Genomic DNA, 14,350 nt, shown 5'->3' with positions numbered 1-14,350 from the left:
CTTTAACGGTCAATCTGGTTTCACTTTCCTTGTTGCCGTTTCCAAGCTAGTGTTCATTTATAAGCCAGGTTTTCATAAAATCTAGCGTTATTTCTGCTCCGGGCCTTGTTCCTAGTGCATTAATCAGTGCACTGGATTTGTCAGGTAGATTGTACAGAAGAAAAGAGCCCTGTAACTGTGAATGGGAGCAGGTAATGAGTGTGGATGAGAGGTGCAGATCTTGCACAGAGCGGAGAGGTCGAGATATTTTGAGATAAGAGAATATATATATATGTTGCTGCAGTTTAGTTAATAGCCTTATGTGAAAGTAGAAATATTTGGTATTCAATTCAGTAATATACAGGAAAGTAGAAGTGAGTAATGGCCTTTAGACTTAGCAGTGATTAAATCAGTCAGTGCAGTCTCTATGGAGTGTTGGGAAGGAAAGTCAGGCTAATGGGGACCCAGTAAAGTGTGTGAGGCAAGAAAGTGAGTAAGGTGGGTGTAGTCAAGCAGCTTGGAGGGGCAAAGGTGCTGAGAGATGGGATGGTAATTTGAGAGTGTTTGGGTCAGAGTTGTTTTTTGTTACTTCTTTTAGGAGTAATCACTGCATTCTGGAATAATGTTGGAAAGCTACCAGTACAGATAGATTACAGATTTCAGTTAAGGTTGGGATGAGCACAGGATACAGGGAATGACTGATTTGTTAGTAGAGTAGAATGAGAAGAAAGCAGCTTTTTATTGACACTAGTTGTGCTACTGTTTCTAGCATTTCATATATCTGATCCTGCATGTCTTTCCCTTTGCCAGAGTCTGGATCTTTCATGCAACTTCTGTAATGCATCCTACATGTCTTTTGCAGTAGACTTGTATCTTATGTAGATAGCTTGCCACCTTCGTGGGAACTCCACATGAAGATGGACATTTTTGTTTATTAAGTTGGCCACACACATAGCGATATTTTACCCGATCTGGCCGAGTCCGACACATTGGAACAACAGATCGTGTAAAATATGGCCAAATTGAGAGTAAATCGTGAGTCCCCACTCACGTTGCGATGCGCGTCTCCACTGGTTGCACATTGCATCGTCAGATCTGCCTGTGCAGTATTGCAGATCTGACAATCTGGGACACAATGCACTGGAAAAAAAGAAAAACATTTAAAGTCAGATTGGATGCTTTTTACTCCAAATCGTGTGTAGGAGCTGCCGGGGGAGAGTTCAGGGGAAATCGCACACATCGTGGGATCCTGTGCAGATCGCTATGTGTGTGGGCACCTTTAAACTCAGGTCTGTCTGTAGTAATAACCTTCCACAAGTTTTGTTTGGATAGTAGCATCTCAACCTTAACTTTCCGCAGCTGATAATTATCATTGTTCAGATTAGACACTGGTGATTTAAGATTTGTGCTGCTGGCCATATTTTTGTATTTGTGCTTTCTTTTAAAATACAGTGCTTAGTTACTCACATACACTCTGCAGGTTTCACTGTAAGATTGCTTTTGTTCTCACATTGTGCAGTGTCTGGAAACATAGGGCCTGATTTCAAGATTTATGCAAAGCTGATATTTATGCAGAATGAGCAATTGTTTGACATTGCACATGCGAGAATACCGATCTCTGGGCCTGATTCAGAGCCGGACGCTCTGACCAGAGCGCTCGCTCTGAATCAGTGCCCTCCTACCTAAAAATGGAGCGGCCTCTTGGACGCTCACATAGCTGTGGGTTACCACCCACAGCTATAGCGAGCGTCCATGATGGTCAAGACCATCGCGACCATCGGGCTTGCGACGAGACCCTGCGGTAGGGTCTCGCTGCCGCAAGCCCTGGAGTGATTTTGGCTCTATCAAAGCCAAAATCACTCCCACTGACATCACTAGTGATGTCAGTGGGGCCGGACCCAGACGGTAGGCGTTCCCATGGGAACGCCTCCGTCTGGCAGCCACGCCCCCGGCACACCCACCAAAGGGGGCGTGCTGTCACTCACCATCGACACCACGCCCCCTTTGGTGCGAGACCCCGAGCGACAGCTTGGCTGTCGCTATGCGGGTCTCGCGCATGCGCACGACGGAGCTCCCTCCGTCGTGCGCATGCGCATTAGGGCACCATCAAGCGGGTCTGAATTAGGCCCTCTGCACGTGCAGCAATGTCACCTCAATCAGTATTGCACAGTATTCACTCGCAAATTGAGTGACAGGTACTTTTGGGGGAGGTAACTGGGGGTGGCTAGGCAAACGCAGGCATGTTGGGACCGTTTAAACTCTGTTTCATAGGCGTGCGTATATTAGCCGTTGAGATCTTCTTCGCAGCATGAGAGCTTTGTGCATGTCAGGAGAGCTGCAGTGTTTGAAACAGATCAGATTATTATTATTATTATTACTACCAGTTATTTATATAGCGCACACATATTCCGCAGCGCTTTACAGAGAAATCTGCCGCATGTGCTGCCCGATCTGTGTCGATGTTACCGATGTTTACGCTTAGCATATTTTAACAACTGCGATCCATAAGAGATTGCAATTGCATTAATAGAACATGTAAAACTTTATATTATAAAGGATAAACAGATGTTATTATAGAGTACTCTTTCACAACAAAGGGACAAATTCAATTAACCGTGGAAAGTGCCATATGGAGAAAAGTTTTCGCCGATTCGCGCTTTTCACCTATATTCAAAGCATCTCCCAGGAGTAATCAATTCCCAGGAGTATTCGCCTAGGCAAAAACAGGCGAAAAAGTTTCTCCAGCAAAAGGCAGGGGAAAAGAAGTGCAAAATCTATATTTTGGGGTACAAATGTGGAGACTTGGTTCAGAACCCTTTAGACACCCCCTAATGACAGGTATTTTTGAGATTGCAGCAGGTGTATTTTTGAGATTTTTTTAAAAATCTTCATTAATAAATCTTCATTAAAGAGACATCAAAATATACTACAAGTGGAGTGTCCCATATCCAAAATGCTTGGGCCAGGGGTATTTTGGATAACGTAATATTCTGTATTTTGGAATATTTGCATATCATAATGAAATATCTAGGGAATGGGACCCCAATATACACACGGAATGTATTTATGTTTCATATACACCTTATACACACAGCCTGAAGGTAATTTTATACAATAGTTCTAATATTTTGTGCCTTAGACAAAGTTTGTGTACATTGAACCATCAAAAATCAAAGGTTTCATTATCTCAGTCATGCCAAAATTATTCCGTATTTTGGAATATTTGGATATGGGAGACTCAACCTGTAATACCCATCTAAATGTACCCCAAATGTAACTGTGGTACTTAATTTACTGAAAAAAACATTGCTTTCTATCACACATATGCAAATATTACTATAACAGCCCTTTGCCACTAAATACTTTTATTAGGGCTATTACTACATATATATATATATATATATATATATATATATATATATATATAGATTCCCAGGGTCACTGAAGCTTTTTATGGGGTACAGACTGATTTCCCCCAAAAAACAGATGTCCTTTTCGCTAGTTTCGCTTTGTAAGACATTCGCCTATCCGTGTTTTCGCCTGTTTTACAATTGAATAGGGTGAAGAGCAGGGACGCGCATGGAGAAAACATTGCTTCAAAACAGGCGAATTCAGTCCGCTTATCGCCAGACGGCACTTTTTCGATGCTAACTGAATTCGGCCCTAAGAGGGAAACTGCATAGTGATAACTTATGATACAGCTCCACGTACTGTCGCTGCAGTATAGCATCCTGCCTATAGCTGTTGCTATACTCCAACATGTTCTCTATCCTTCCTGTATTTGACACCGTCCATGGTATCTTTTTGTCTCCAGGACAGAACGACAGGGTTTTAGGGAAGCAGGTTGTGACTGGTGGCTGCGTGAGGTTGTGCCTGTCATGCATGTCATGTCAAAGTCCCACTGCCAGCTAATGCATCATATTGTCAGTAATACAAAACATTACTCATTTCTATAGACCACAATGCTTTGTAGTTATGACACTTGGGAGCAAATTGTATTGTAAAGACGGAATTCCATAGTAGACACTGATGTAGCAGTAGTAGAGCGACCCTTGGCATTTTCTTTTTGTTTTCGTCCTTGTTGAGTCTGCCATCTAGTGTCCAATCTTGAGATAACATTTTTTTTCTTTTAAAAGTTTTTAAAATTTTGTATGGATACTTTTAACTTGTTAAACTACTGATTACAACAAGAGGAAATATTGAGCTTAGGCAGGTACATTTGTGAACATCAGTAAATAACCTTTGCAGAAATGTAAACAACATAAATTGAAATGATCATATAATGGCAGACTGTATTTTAGTCTCTAGTCTTATTGGCCATTTGATAACCTTTTGTAGTATGAAAACCCATGTATGTACAATGATGTAGTTGTCAGTGACTATGAGAAACACATAATTCATAAGAAATCACATATATAAACCACTAAGCCCTGCACCCTCCTTCCTCTCCAAGTCACCTCTCCTTTCCTCCACCACATCACACTAAACCTCCACGTTGCCCACCTGCTGTCACCCTTCCTCATTCAGAAGCCCGCCTCACCCCCCTGCTCTATTCAATCTTGCCTCCACGCTACAAGAACCCTTATAATCTCATTCCCATCTCTCCTCTTATCTCTCTCCCTCTCTCCTGTGCCCTCTGAATTGCCAGATCTGTCTATTATAAACTGGTCCCCATCCATGACCACTTCATCTTCAGCCCCCTGAATCTCCTAGCCATCACCAATTCCTGGATTTCCCCCTCTGAAACCACTTCTCCTGCAGACATCTCATTTGAGGGCTACACATTCTCTTAACACACCCCGGCCTGGGGGTCGCCATGGTGGTGGTGTTAGGGTCCCTCTAACCTCTGGTCACTCCTACCAACTCATACCATCTGCACCCTCCCTTTCATTCTTACCATTCAAGGTTCATGCTTTTCGCCTCTTCCAACCTTTTCACCTTCGAGTAGCTGTCATTTATCGTCCCCATGGCCCTAGCCCCATATTCATTGATAACTTTGCTTCCTGGCTCCTAATCTTCAAATGGGCTCTCAAGACCCACTTCTTCCTCAAAGCCTCCCAGCTCTCATCCTAATCCCATCTGTGTCACCCTTGTCTGTCTGCCCCTCCAGTTAAGAATGTTACGAGCAGGGCCCTCTTCCCTGACTTTCTTCTCCTTGCCTTACTTACACTACCATTTACTGCTAACTCCCCACAACGGCACCTAACACTTGGTTGCTGATGCCCTGCTGCTTATTTCAGTGTTATGCAGCAATGTGTATAAGCTATGTCCTTATCCTGCATTGTTTATACTGTTAATAACTGTTTTTCTTGTGTGCTCATTTGTTTATGCACTTTGTAAGGCGTTGCAGAACCCTTGTAGCGCCATATAAATAAAAGATAATAATACATACAATTAGTAACCTGGCGAAGCCAATGTAGAGTGAAAACTCAGAGATCGTTCTGGTCATTATGGTGAATACCGCCTGCATGTAATGAGTAACAGGGACCTGTGCAGTGTTGTGGAACATGCTGGTGCTGTATAACCTATAATTAAATAGGCCAGTGTAATACAGGAACAAACATGGAAATAGCCTTGCTCAGTAGAGCTTATGCTCTATATCACATTTCTTTTATTGCTCGTTAATAATCCACCTAACCCCTAAATGTATGTTGCCATGGCAGTGAGAGAGGCCGGCCCACTCCTGATTTATATATGTGTAGTTGACTTCAAATATATATTCATGGCCTCTCTCACTGAATTGTACATCAGCTATATATCGCCGGGAAACTACTACAGACCTAATTTATTGTAGGAATCTCCCCTATGACCTAGTCACTTACTGTAGATGCATCCACTAGTATTTGTATCCCGAGTGTCAACACCTGCAGTAAGGGTAACACAACCTGAAAACAAAGCATCTTTTATACCTAATAGAATATGGTGTCATGGCTTGGTGTGCACAGACTGCTCTTGCTAGTGGATTTAGGAGGGATAAAATCCTTGCTGAGACTCAGCGCCTTTTGCCTTCCAACTCGCTCGCTCTGGCTTTACTTCCAACTGCAACGCTATCTACTCTCTCTCCCAATTCCTGTTCACTCCACAAAACACAAATCTGCCGGTCTGGCAGGGGACCCCCATCAGCAGTTCATTTCTCAACGCTACAAATTATGCCTAGATATGGCCTCTGCCTCCCTTCCTGCCTTTGCATTAGCCTAGAATGAACCATTGTAACTAAATATGGACAAGGAGCAGTGGGAATGTATATTTTAATTCACCCTAAACAGTTCTGTGAAGGTGATTTGGTGCAATATAAAATTCCTACAAGGTGGCACCACCACCCGGGAGGATGATTCCCAGCCCCTCTGACCTTTGTTGGAGATGTAGACAGTCCTGAGTAACCTCATATCTGGTGGTAGTGATCCTTTTTATAAGGGGTTTTGGCAAATGGTTCAGAAGAATTAACGGGGTTCCCACTCGCTCTCACTTCCAAGTAACAGATTTTGAATTTAATGGACTCAACAATCTCACAATTTAATAAACCACTTCTTGAATATCTTAACAACCATCTCCTTGGTCTTCGGAGGTCCTCCGCCTCCAATCCCCTATAATCTCTGTGGTTCAAGAGGATTGATCTCTTAATGATGATGGAAGGCCTTAAGTGGTCAATCCTATTAGGTGCGAATTGCGAGATGCAAGTTGCAATTGTCACTTCGAATTTGCGTAGCGAATTCATTATGCAATTTAAATTAGCAACTCACACTGATTAGTCAGACTGAATTCGCAGCTTTCCACTGCCCCCCCCCCCCCCACCCCTAATGACCAATTAGGCATTTGGAAGTTTCTAATTAGCTCATTTAGTCCAATAATTACATGTCATTTATTGGGGTAATAAAAAAATGTCCTTAAATTACCCCAAAGTCAACTTTTTTGTTAGCTTAGGCACCCAAAATTTAATTACAATCATTTTTTAGTTGATGAATAATTATTTTTATAACTTATTTATTTTTTTCAAAGTACCCCAAAATCACCATTTTTTTTTTTTGCATTTTTTGTTTCATTTGTTTGAGATTACACGAAAAAAATGTGTTTTTATCATTGTCTTGCATTTAGAAAAATAAAAAAAAGAACTCAGCCATTTGACACCATTTCAAAACCTACAGTAACTTCCTAATGGCCACGTACAGCCATCTATATACAGTCCTGCTAACGAAATTATCCATTTTGGGGGGTCCAGGATGGTCTCCCCACATTTTCATGCATTTGTTGCAAATCTCATTTAGCAGTCAATTCGCACTCCTCCGCTACGAGTAGTGCGAATAGGCATTTTTAATTGGATTGGAGAATTCTCTGGAGCGCACTTCGCGGCAAAGTGTGCAAGTTTAAAGAAACAAACTCGCTACTTGCAAATCACACCTAATTGGATCGAGCCCTAAGTCTTCAGCTTTAAGCTAGGTACACACCTGAACGATGTAACAAACCATGCGACGGCCCATACAATTTCGATCCCAGAACACACAATTTTGAGCATACACACTATGCAATCTTCAAAATGACTGCACAATATATAGTGTCTGGGGACTGTATCCAAATAATCTTTTCTCCTGTACACTACGTGCGGTCACACTACACGATGTGCACCATATCGTACATTGCATCGTTCCATTTGACACCTGAATGGCGGATGTCACGGTCGGAGATCTGTAGGTGGTGTGAGGCTGTCGCCATGCCGGAGACACACTATAGGCTGTCAGGGGTCCGTGACCAATGCGGAGGCTGCTTGCTCCATATCCCTCGTAGTGGAAAGAGCAGTTGGAGACTTCTGCAAGACACCACCTGCAGTAGGACACCAGCTATGCCAAGTGCTGGAGGCTCTCACAGGTCGTAGTTGTATTGGAACCGCTTCCCCGTCATTTTATATTTCTAGTGCTGCTAACTTCACATTCACAGTCTGCTAGTGGGGCAGCGACGCATTTCGTCCATCTCTGCTTCTTCTGCACTGACAAATGTTAAAATGTAACCTCTCAGGCAGATTTGGGATTTTAGGGTTCAAAATAAATTGAAAATATACACATCAGTCTGAGGTGCTGAGTACCACAGTCCAGCCAGCCACCTTCATGATTAACTATGAACTAGTGACCCCACCAAAGCATGAGGCACAGTTATATTATCCATTTCTTATTGTACTATACTATACGGTGCCCCTGTCACTGACTGACATACTGTTTGTTTCAGCACCCGTACCCGACAGAGGATGAGAAGCGGCAGATCGCTGCGCAGACAAACCTTACTCTGCTGCAAGTCAACAACTGGTGAGTGCCGCCCCCCCCTTCCCCGGTGAGGTCTGTGCTTCAAGTCTTATTAAAGGGTCTATGGACAATAAATTAAGTTCCAACCGACATAAGCCGGACGAGTGGCATCTTTACACTCTCATCATTATAGGGTGCGGCTTCTTCCAGCGAGTATATTTATTACCCGGTGTAACAATGGCATCCCATTACCTCTGAGACACATACCCCATCCCCTGCTCCCAACTGCCTTCCCTATCCTTTACGTTTCCCCTTTGTGGCATTAACCCCTTATATGCTACTCCTGTCTTGCAATACCTTTATTGCACATGCCTCGTCATTTTCATTATGTGCTCTTGTATATCTTTGTTCATAATGTTGTTTTGGCATTTTGGGCATTGTGGATGTATGTTCCAGCATCATTCCTGTATTGTGCTATTTTCTTTACAGTAAAAAAAAAAATCAAATAAAAGCTGCAACAGATAATAATTCTGACCTACGCTGAGACCAGAACTAGTTTAGTACAAAATATTAATTTAAATATGTAATATCTATCTGTAATAATAGACCTAAATATTTATTGGTTCATTATTCTCCGTCCTCTCCGGCATGTCCTCCTCTATTGTCCCGTGCATGTCTGGCGTACACCAGTCTGTAGTATACTTACTGAGCCGGCCAGATCTCAGGGTGAGGGGTTTGCTGAACTCACCAGATTTAAAGGGACACTAACGTCACAACTGTTATGTGCGTAATTGTGCCCGGAGGTGGATCTGCTGTGAAACTAATGAAGCTAATCCCAGAGGGGCCCTGAAGCACATTTCTTTTAATGAGTGAATTTTTCAACAAAATCAATTGAGTTTTTTAAGTGTGTTATTAAAATAAGGTTATTTTAGTAATAGAATCATAAGCCAATGGGATGAAATACTTAATATTGACCTTACAAAATGCTCTTCAGTAGTGCATGTAAGGGGGGTTTCCGAGTACCCAGAACGCCCCCTTCCCCCATCAGCAGGGACGCCAACAGGAAGGGAGGGGTGACTGTCGAGACTCAAGTCCCGGGGCGCAGAGAGCGAGGGGGCCCGGGACTGGTTACTAGCGAAGCTGAATGCACCGGGCGGCAGCCAAGGAGAAAGTGTACGGGCGGCATTGGGAATATGGAGTCGGCCGCGAGCCAATAACAGCCTTTCGGAATGGCCGTAGCGGCCGCTCCTGATTGGCTGTCATTCCACGAGCTGTGATTGCCTAATGGATGGCTCCATATTTCCAATGCTGCAGATGTTCTTTTATTGCTGCCACCTGGGGCCCTTCTCTGGAAACCGCATGGAGGACGGACATACACCTAGTGCCCTGGTCAGGACAGATCCCAGGGTCCTAGTGCAGAGAGGCAGCAGTGCTAAGTTTATGTACTTTACATTGTGCAGTAGTTTTATAACCAGAAAGCTGCTTCATATTATCCGGTTATCATTTGTTATTCCATAAAATAATAACTGATGTTGTAAAAGTTTGTGATCGTATGGTATCCATGTGTTCATGTGCACTAAAAATAATCACTTTCTATACCAGGCCCCCTTCAGTCCAGCCAGCCTTTCCTGCACTGTCCCATCCCCCCCCCCAGTCTGCCCAGCCTTCCCTGCGCCCCCGCCATAGTCAAGATGGCCAGCCTGCCTTGCCCCCCCACAGTCCAGTGCCCTTCCCTGCTCTTTGACCGCCCTTCCCAGCCCAGTGCTATGTGAAAACCGAGGCTATTTCAATGTATTTTATGTACTTCTCTTTCATTTATATAGGGAGAGAGAACAGATGTTGCTTTCCCTATATATTTAGTATAGATTCTGGTTTTCTGTGTTTGTGTGTGAATTTACAGCAGATTTATCTCCTATATTTCTGTATTTGTACATCTGTCTATCTACAGTCTCTCACTCTCTGGGGGCTTTCTACATCTATCTACAGTCTCTCACTCTCTGGGGGCTTTCTACATCTGTCTATCTACAGTCTCTCACTCTCTGGGGGCTTTCTACATCTATTTACAGTCTCTCACTCTCTGGGGGCTTTCTACATCTATCTATGTACAGTCTCACTCTCTGGGGAATATCTACATCTATCTACAGTCTTTCACACTCTGGGGTTTCTACATCTATCTATCTACAGTCTCTCCCTCTCTGGGGTTTCTACATCTATCTATCTACAGTCTCTCCCTCTCTGGGGTTTCTACATCTATCTATCTATCTACAGTCTCTCCCTCTCTGGGGTTTCTACATCTATCTATCTACAGTCTCTCCCTCTCTGGGGTTTCTACATCTATCTATCTACAGTCTCTCCCTCTCTGGGGTTTCTACATCTATCTATCTACAGTCTCTCCCTCTCTGGGGTTTCTACATCTATCTATCTATCTACAGTCTCTCCCTCTCTGGGGTTTCTACATCTATCTATCTATCTACAGTCTCTCCCTCTCTGGGGTTTCTACATCTATCTATCTACAGTCTCTCCCTCTCTGGGGTTTCTACATCTCTGCCATTTGGGCCTCAAGGTGCTTCCAAGGACAGCAAGGCCCTTTGGACCCTGTTGGATGTTGCCCTATTGTTGCTGGTTGCAAAGGGTCCCCCATAACAGTTCAAGCTTCAGAGCCCCAAAATATAGGTCTGCCACTGATTGTGCCTGGCACATGGCAATATTTGTACTGCCCATTGTTTCATGTTATCAGAGGGCTTCTATCTGACTCCTGTGTTCTTGCTCTCAGTCACTCTTTCTGGACTTTTTGGATAAGGCCATGCCCACAGTGTAACTAACAAACATGATCTGGGCAGATTCCAGTGTATGATTGTGATCTGTCCCAAATCGCACAACTTGCCATATAGCGGTATGTACCCCTAATGTGGGGTCATACAAACTGAAGAAGTAGTTCAGGATCCTTGCCGTAAAGCAACGGGTACAAAACTTTTTTCTTTTTGTTGACATATAGTGTAAGTGAAATGTTTATTTTGTGACATAAAGGGCAGACTAGATGGGCCAAGTGGTTCTTATCTGCCGTCAAATTCTATGTTTCTATGACATCAGTGGTTAACTGGTGTTTCCATTGTAATGCTTTGTGCTCCCTCTGGTGGGCAGAGTTAGAACTGCCAGCAGGTTATCTACTAAATATTTACACATGCATCAGTTTGTGTATAAAGATTGTAGTTTTATAAACTTTATGTAAAGCCTCGGTTCTTTGTGATTTAATAAGTAGTTTCTCAGAAACAGGAAGTTTGGCCAGACATAGAGGAACTTTGTCTAATCGTAGTTTAGTATCATGTATATTGTTTGGAGTTAATTCATTCAGCTTCACACAAAGTACTAAAATGCAGAGTTAATCATGTTTTACCAGTTTAGCTTCCTTCAGGGTTGATGCGGTAAGGAATCAGTAACAAGAGACAAGAGGAATGTCATGAAACGATTGTGGTGTGTGTTCTAGGTTCATCAATGCAAGGCGGCGCATCCTGCAGCCAATGTTAGATGCCAGTAATCCCGATCCAGCACCAAAAGCGAAGAAGATAAAGTCTCAGCACCGGCCAACTCAGCGGTTCTGGCCCAACTCAATTGCAGCCGGAGTCTTACAGCAGCAAGGGATTTTACCTGGGACCAATCCTGATGGTGAGCTACGGCAGAAGGAGGGTTTATTCCTACCGCTGGGCCTGTGTACACTGTCAGGAAGATCCACTAATAATCGTCAATATAGGCAGCTTTATGTAAAGAGCTAGATGTTAAATATTTTAGAAACTTGTTTTTCTATACACAGCAGATTTCCAGTTTTTTAAACCAACAACCAATTTTGGAGGAAGTTTTTCAGGTCCTAACACAGTTGATATTAGAGGACAATGTCTTGCAATCAGCTAGATAACACGGCCACTTACCAACAGGGCCACCCATATGTCGCCAAATGGGACCATATTAGACCAACTTCTATTTTGGGCTCAGGGGTCCCTCATTAATAAAGGTTGTGTGTCTAATTATGGCTGTACTATATCAACATTAGTGCCCTGTCCAAGGCTGGAGTTGGACACTATATGCGATAAAACCTTAGGCGTAAATTGTGTCCACGAGCAGACAATCTACATACAGTAGCACTGCTTAGTACACAAGTGGTTGGGACTGTAACAGGATAAGCGTTAAGCATGTCACGGAGGAAGGATGACAGACAGTTGAGTGGGTGGTGGAAGAGTGTGGGCACTTTAACTCCGAAACTCTTTGTGATACTGCCTCCTATACACCATGTTTGCTTGGCGCACTCAGGTTTTACAAAGCCCCACAGGAGGGTATAGAGGGTATAGAGAAGAATAACATCCTCCTAAAACACAAATAGAACAAAAGCAGAAGAGCATAAAGGGCAGGGGCCCAGTGTTTTTCAGCAACAGTCTGCCCAGCCTCACCATAAGCCTGACTAATGATGGAAGTAATGTTCCCAGCAATGGGCTGCTTGGAAGATGTTCCAACCCCTTTTCTGAGAATCACATAGGACCAAGAAATCACCCATCTTACACACATCACTCGTCATCCAAACATAAGTCCACAAAGCCCTAACCACATCCAAGGAACAAAGAGAACCATTTTCTTCTGTAAGCCTACAACTATCCAAAGCCGGAATAACCGGTTTCCTGTTTAATTTTAAAATGAGAAACCACTAGGATGATGAGAGCTTGGTCCAAAGGACTGCTCAATCCTCATGGATATGGAGACTTACAAGACCATGCCAAACTCTTCTCTCTAATGAAATAGTCAAAAATCTAGTCCTGAGGTGAGGAACACTGCTCTGTAGAAATGTCTGGATCTCCAATGACCGGGACAGTTTTCCATGAAAGAAAGCCATGAATCAACCACCTGTTCCCGATGCACATATAAGAATAGAAACATGGGCAACTTATGAAGGACGATGTAGGAAACACACACCAAGCTATGTAGGTCTTCCATACTCTGTGGTAATTTCTGGTTGAGACTAGTTTCCTTGCCTTAAGTGTAGTGTGAACCGGGGATCGGTATGATTTACCGCCGGCCGCATGTGACAGCCCAACAGAGGTGAAAATCTGGATCGTCCATTAAGGTAAGTATGCTAACCTAATTCCCCACCCTAACCCTCCCTTAGGGGTGCCTAACCTCCCCCCAAGTGCCTAAACCTGTCCCCCGGGGGTGGCGGGTTCCCTAACCCCGCCTTCCCCTAGCCTAACATCCCGGGGGGGTGCCTAACCCTAAGTCACCCCCCTGGGAGCCCTAAACCTTCCCCACCCCCCACCCCCGGTTGTCCGCGCCCGGCTTACCTTTGATCGGTAAGCCGGGTGTCGGGCTCCCAGCGTAGGTCTAATGTCATTAGACACTTGCCGGGATTACAGTCGGGAAGCCGGCGGTCGGGATTCCGTCTGTCTGCTTCCCGTGAATCGATTATCCTGGCAAACCCTTTGCTCTAAGGATCATGGCTTCAACAACCTTGCCTTTAAAGCCAGCCTCTGTAAACTCTGATCTCCTCCATATTCAATTTGGAGTTACCAGGATGACTGGATTGCCTTCCCTTTACATTTATTTGGGCACTTTCGAGAGCATCACCACTTGAGGGGAACAAGCAAATGAGAATTGTTATACTTCAGAATGAGTTTGAACTGGAACTCCCTTGAGTGAAACTGTGCCTACTGTCGACTATTTTGAAGATCAAAACTCTTTTCTCCAGACATATAATTATTGAACATATGTGTTGAAGCTAGCAAAGACCTCACCAAACATAAAACCAAAGATCTTGTCCTCAAGCAGAAACATGAACTGTAACTGGATGTTCAATGAAGCCCTTGGAAAACCATCCACTAGGTAAGAGTCAATTTTGGCTGATTGGAATTGATAATCTACCCATGGGAATTCATCATCTGCACTGTGTCTAGCACATTAGTCTGAGGCAAAGTTGGGAAACTTCCAGTGACCCCCTGGACTGCAGAAGATCACGGCCATGATTTTTGTGAACACTTATGGAGCGGTTGCCGGACCAAGCAGAAGCGCCCTGAACTTGGTAATACTGGTTCTGAACCACAAACTGGTGAAGGCATATTGATATACCTCCCATATAGGGACGTGCTATTATAAGTTATGTCCATAGA

General features: G+C 43.7%; 1 protein-coding gene across 10 annotated transcripts in view; it reads left to right on the top strand.

Moving 5' to 3' along the window:
* The window catches only part of PKNOX2 (PBX/knotted 1 homeobox 2), a 500,974-nt gene that overhangs the window by 476,343 nt on the left and 10,281 nt on the right, over window positions 1–14,350 (top strand). For all 10 annotated transcript variants that reach the window (XM_088481784.1, XM_088481789.1, XM_088481785.1 and 7 more), the window contains 2 exons: window positions 8,194–8,270; window positions 11,692–11,870. In XM_088481784.1, the coding sequence (XP_088337910.1) occupies window positions 8,194–8,270; window positions 11,692–11,870 (256 nt within the window). The remainder of the gene's footprint in view (window positions 1–8,193; window positions 8,271–11,691; window positions 11,871–14,350) is intronic.

The sequence above is a fragment of the Taudactylus pleione genome, unplaced genomic scaffold, assembly GCF_031769625.1.
Source record: "Taudactylus pleione unplaced genomic scaffold, aTauple2 ptg000278l, whole genome shotgun sequence".
In the NCBI taxonomy this organism is placed as follows: Eukaryota; Metazoa; Chordata; class Amphibia; order Anura; family Myobatrachidae; genus Taudactylus; species Taudactylus pleione.
This window is presented reverse-complemented; position numbering and strand designations above follow the sequence as displayed.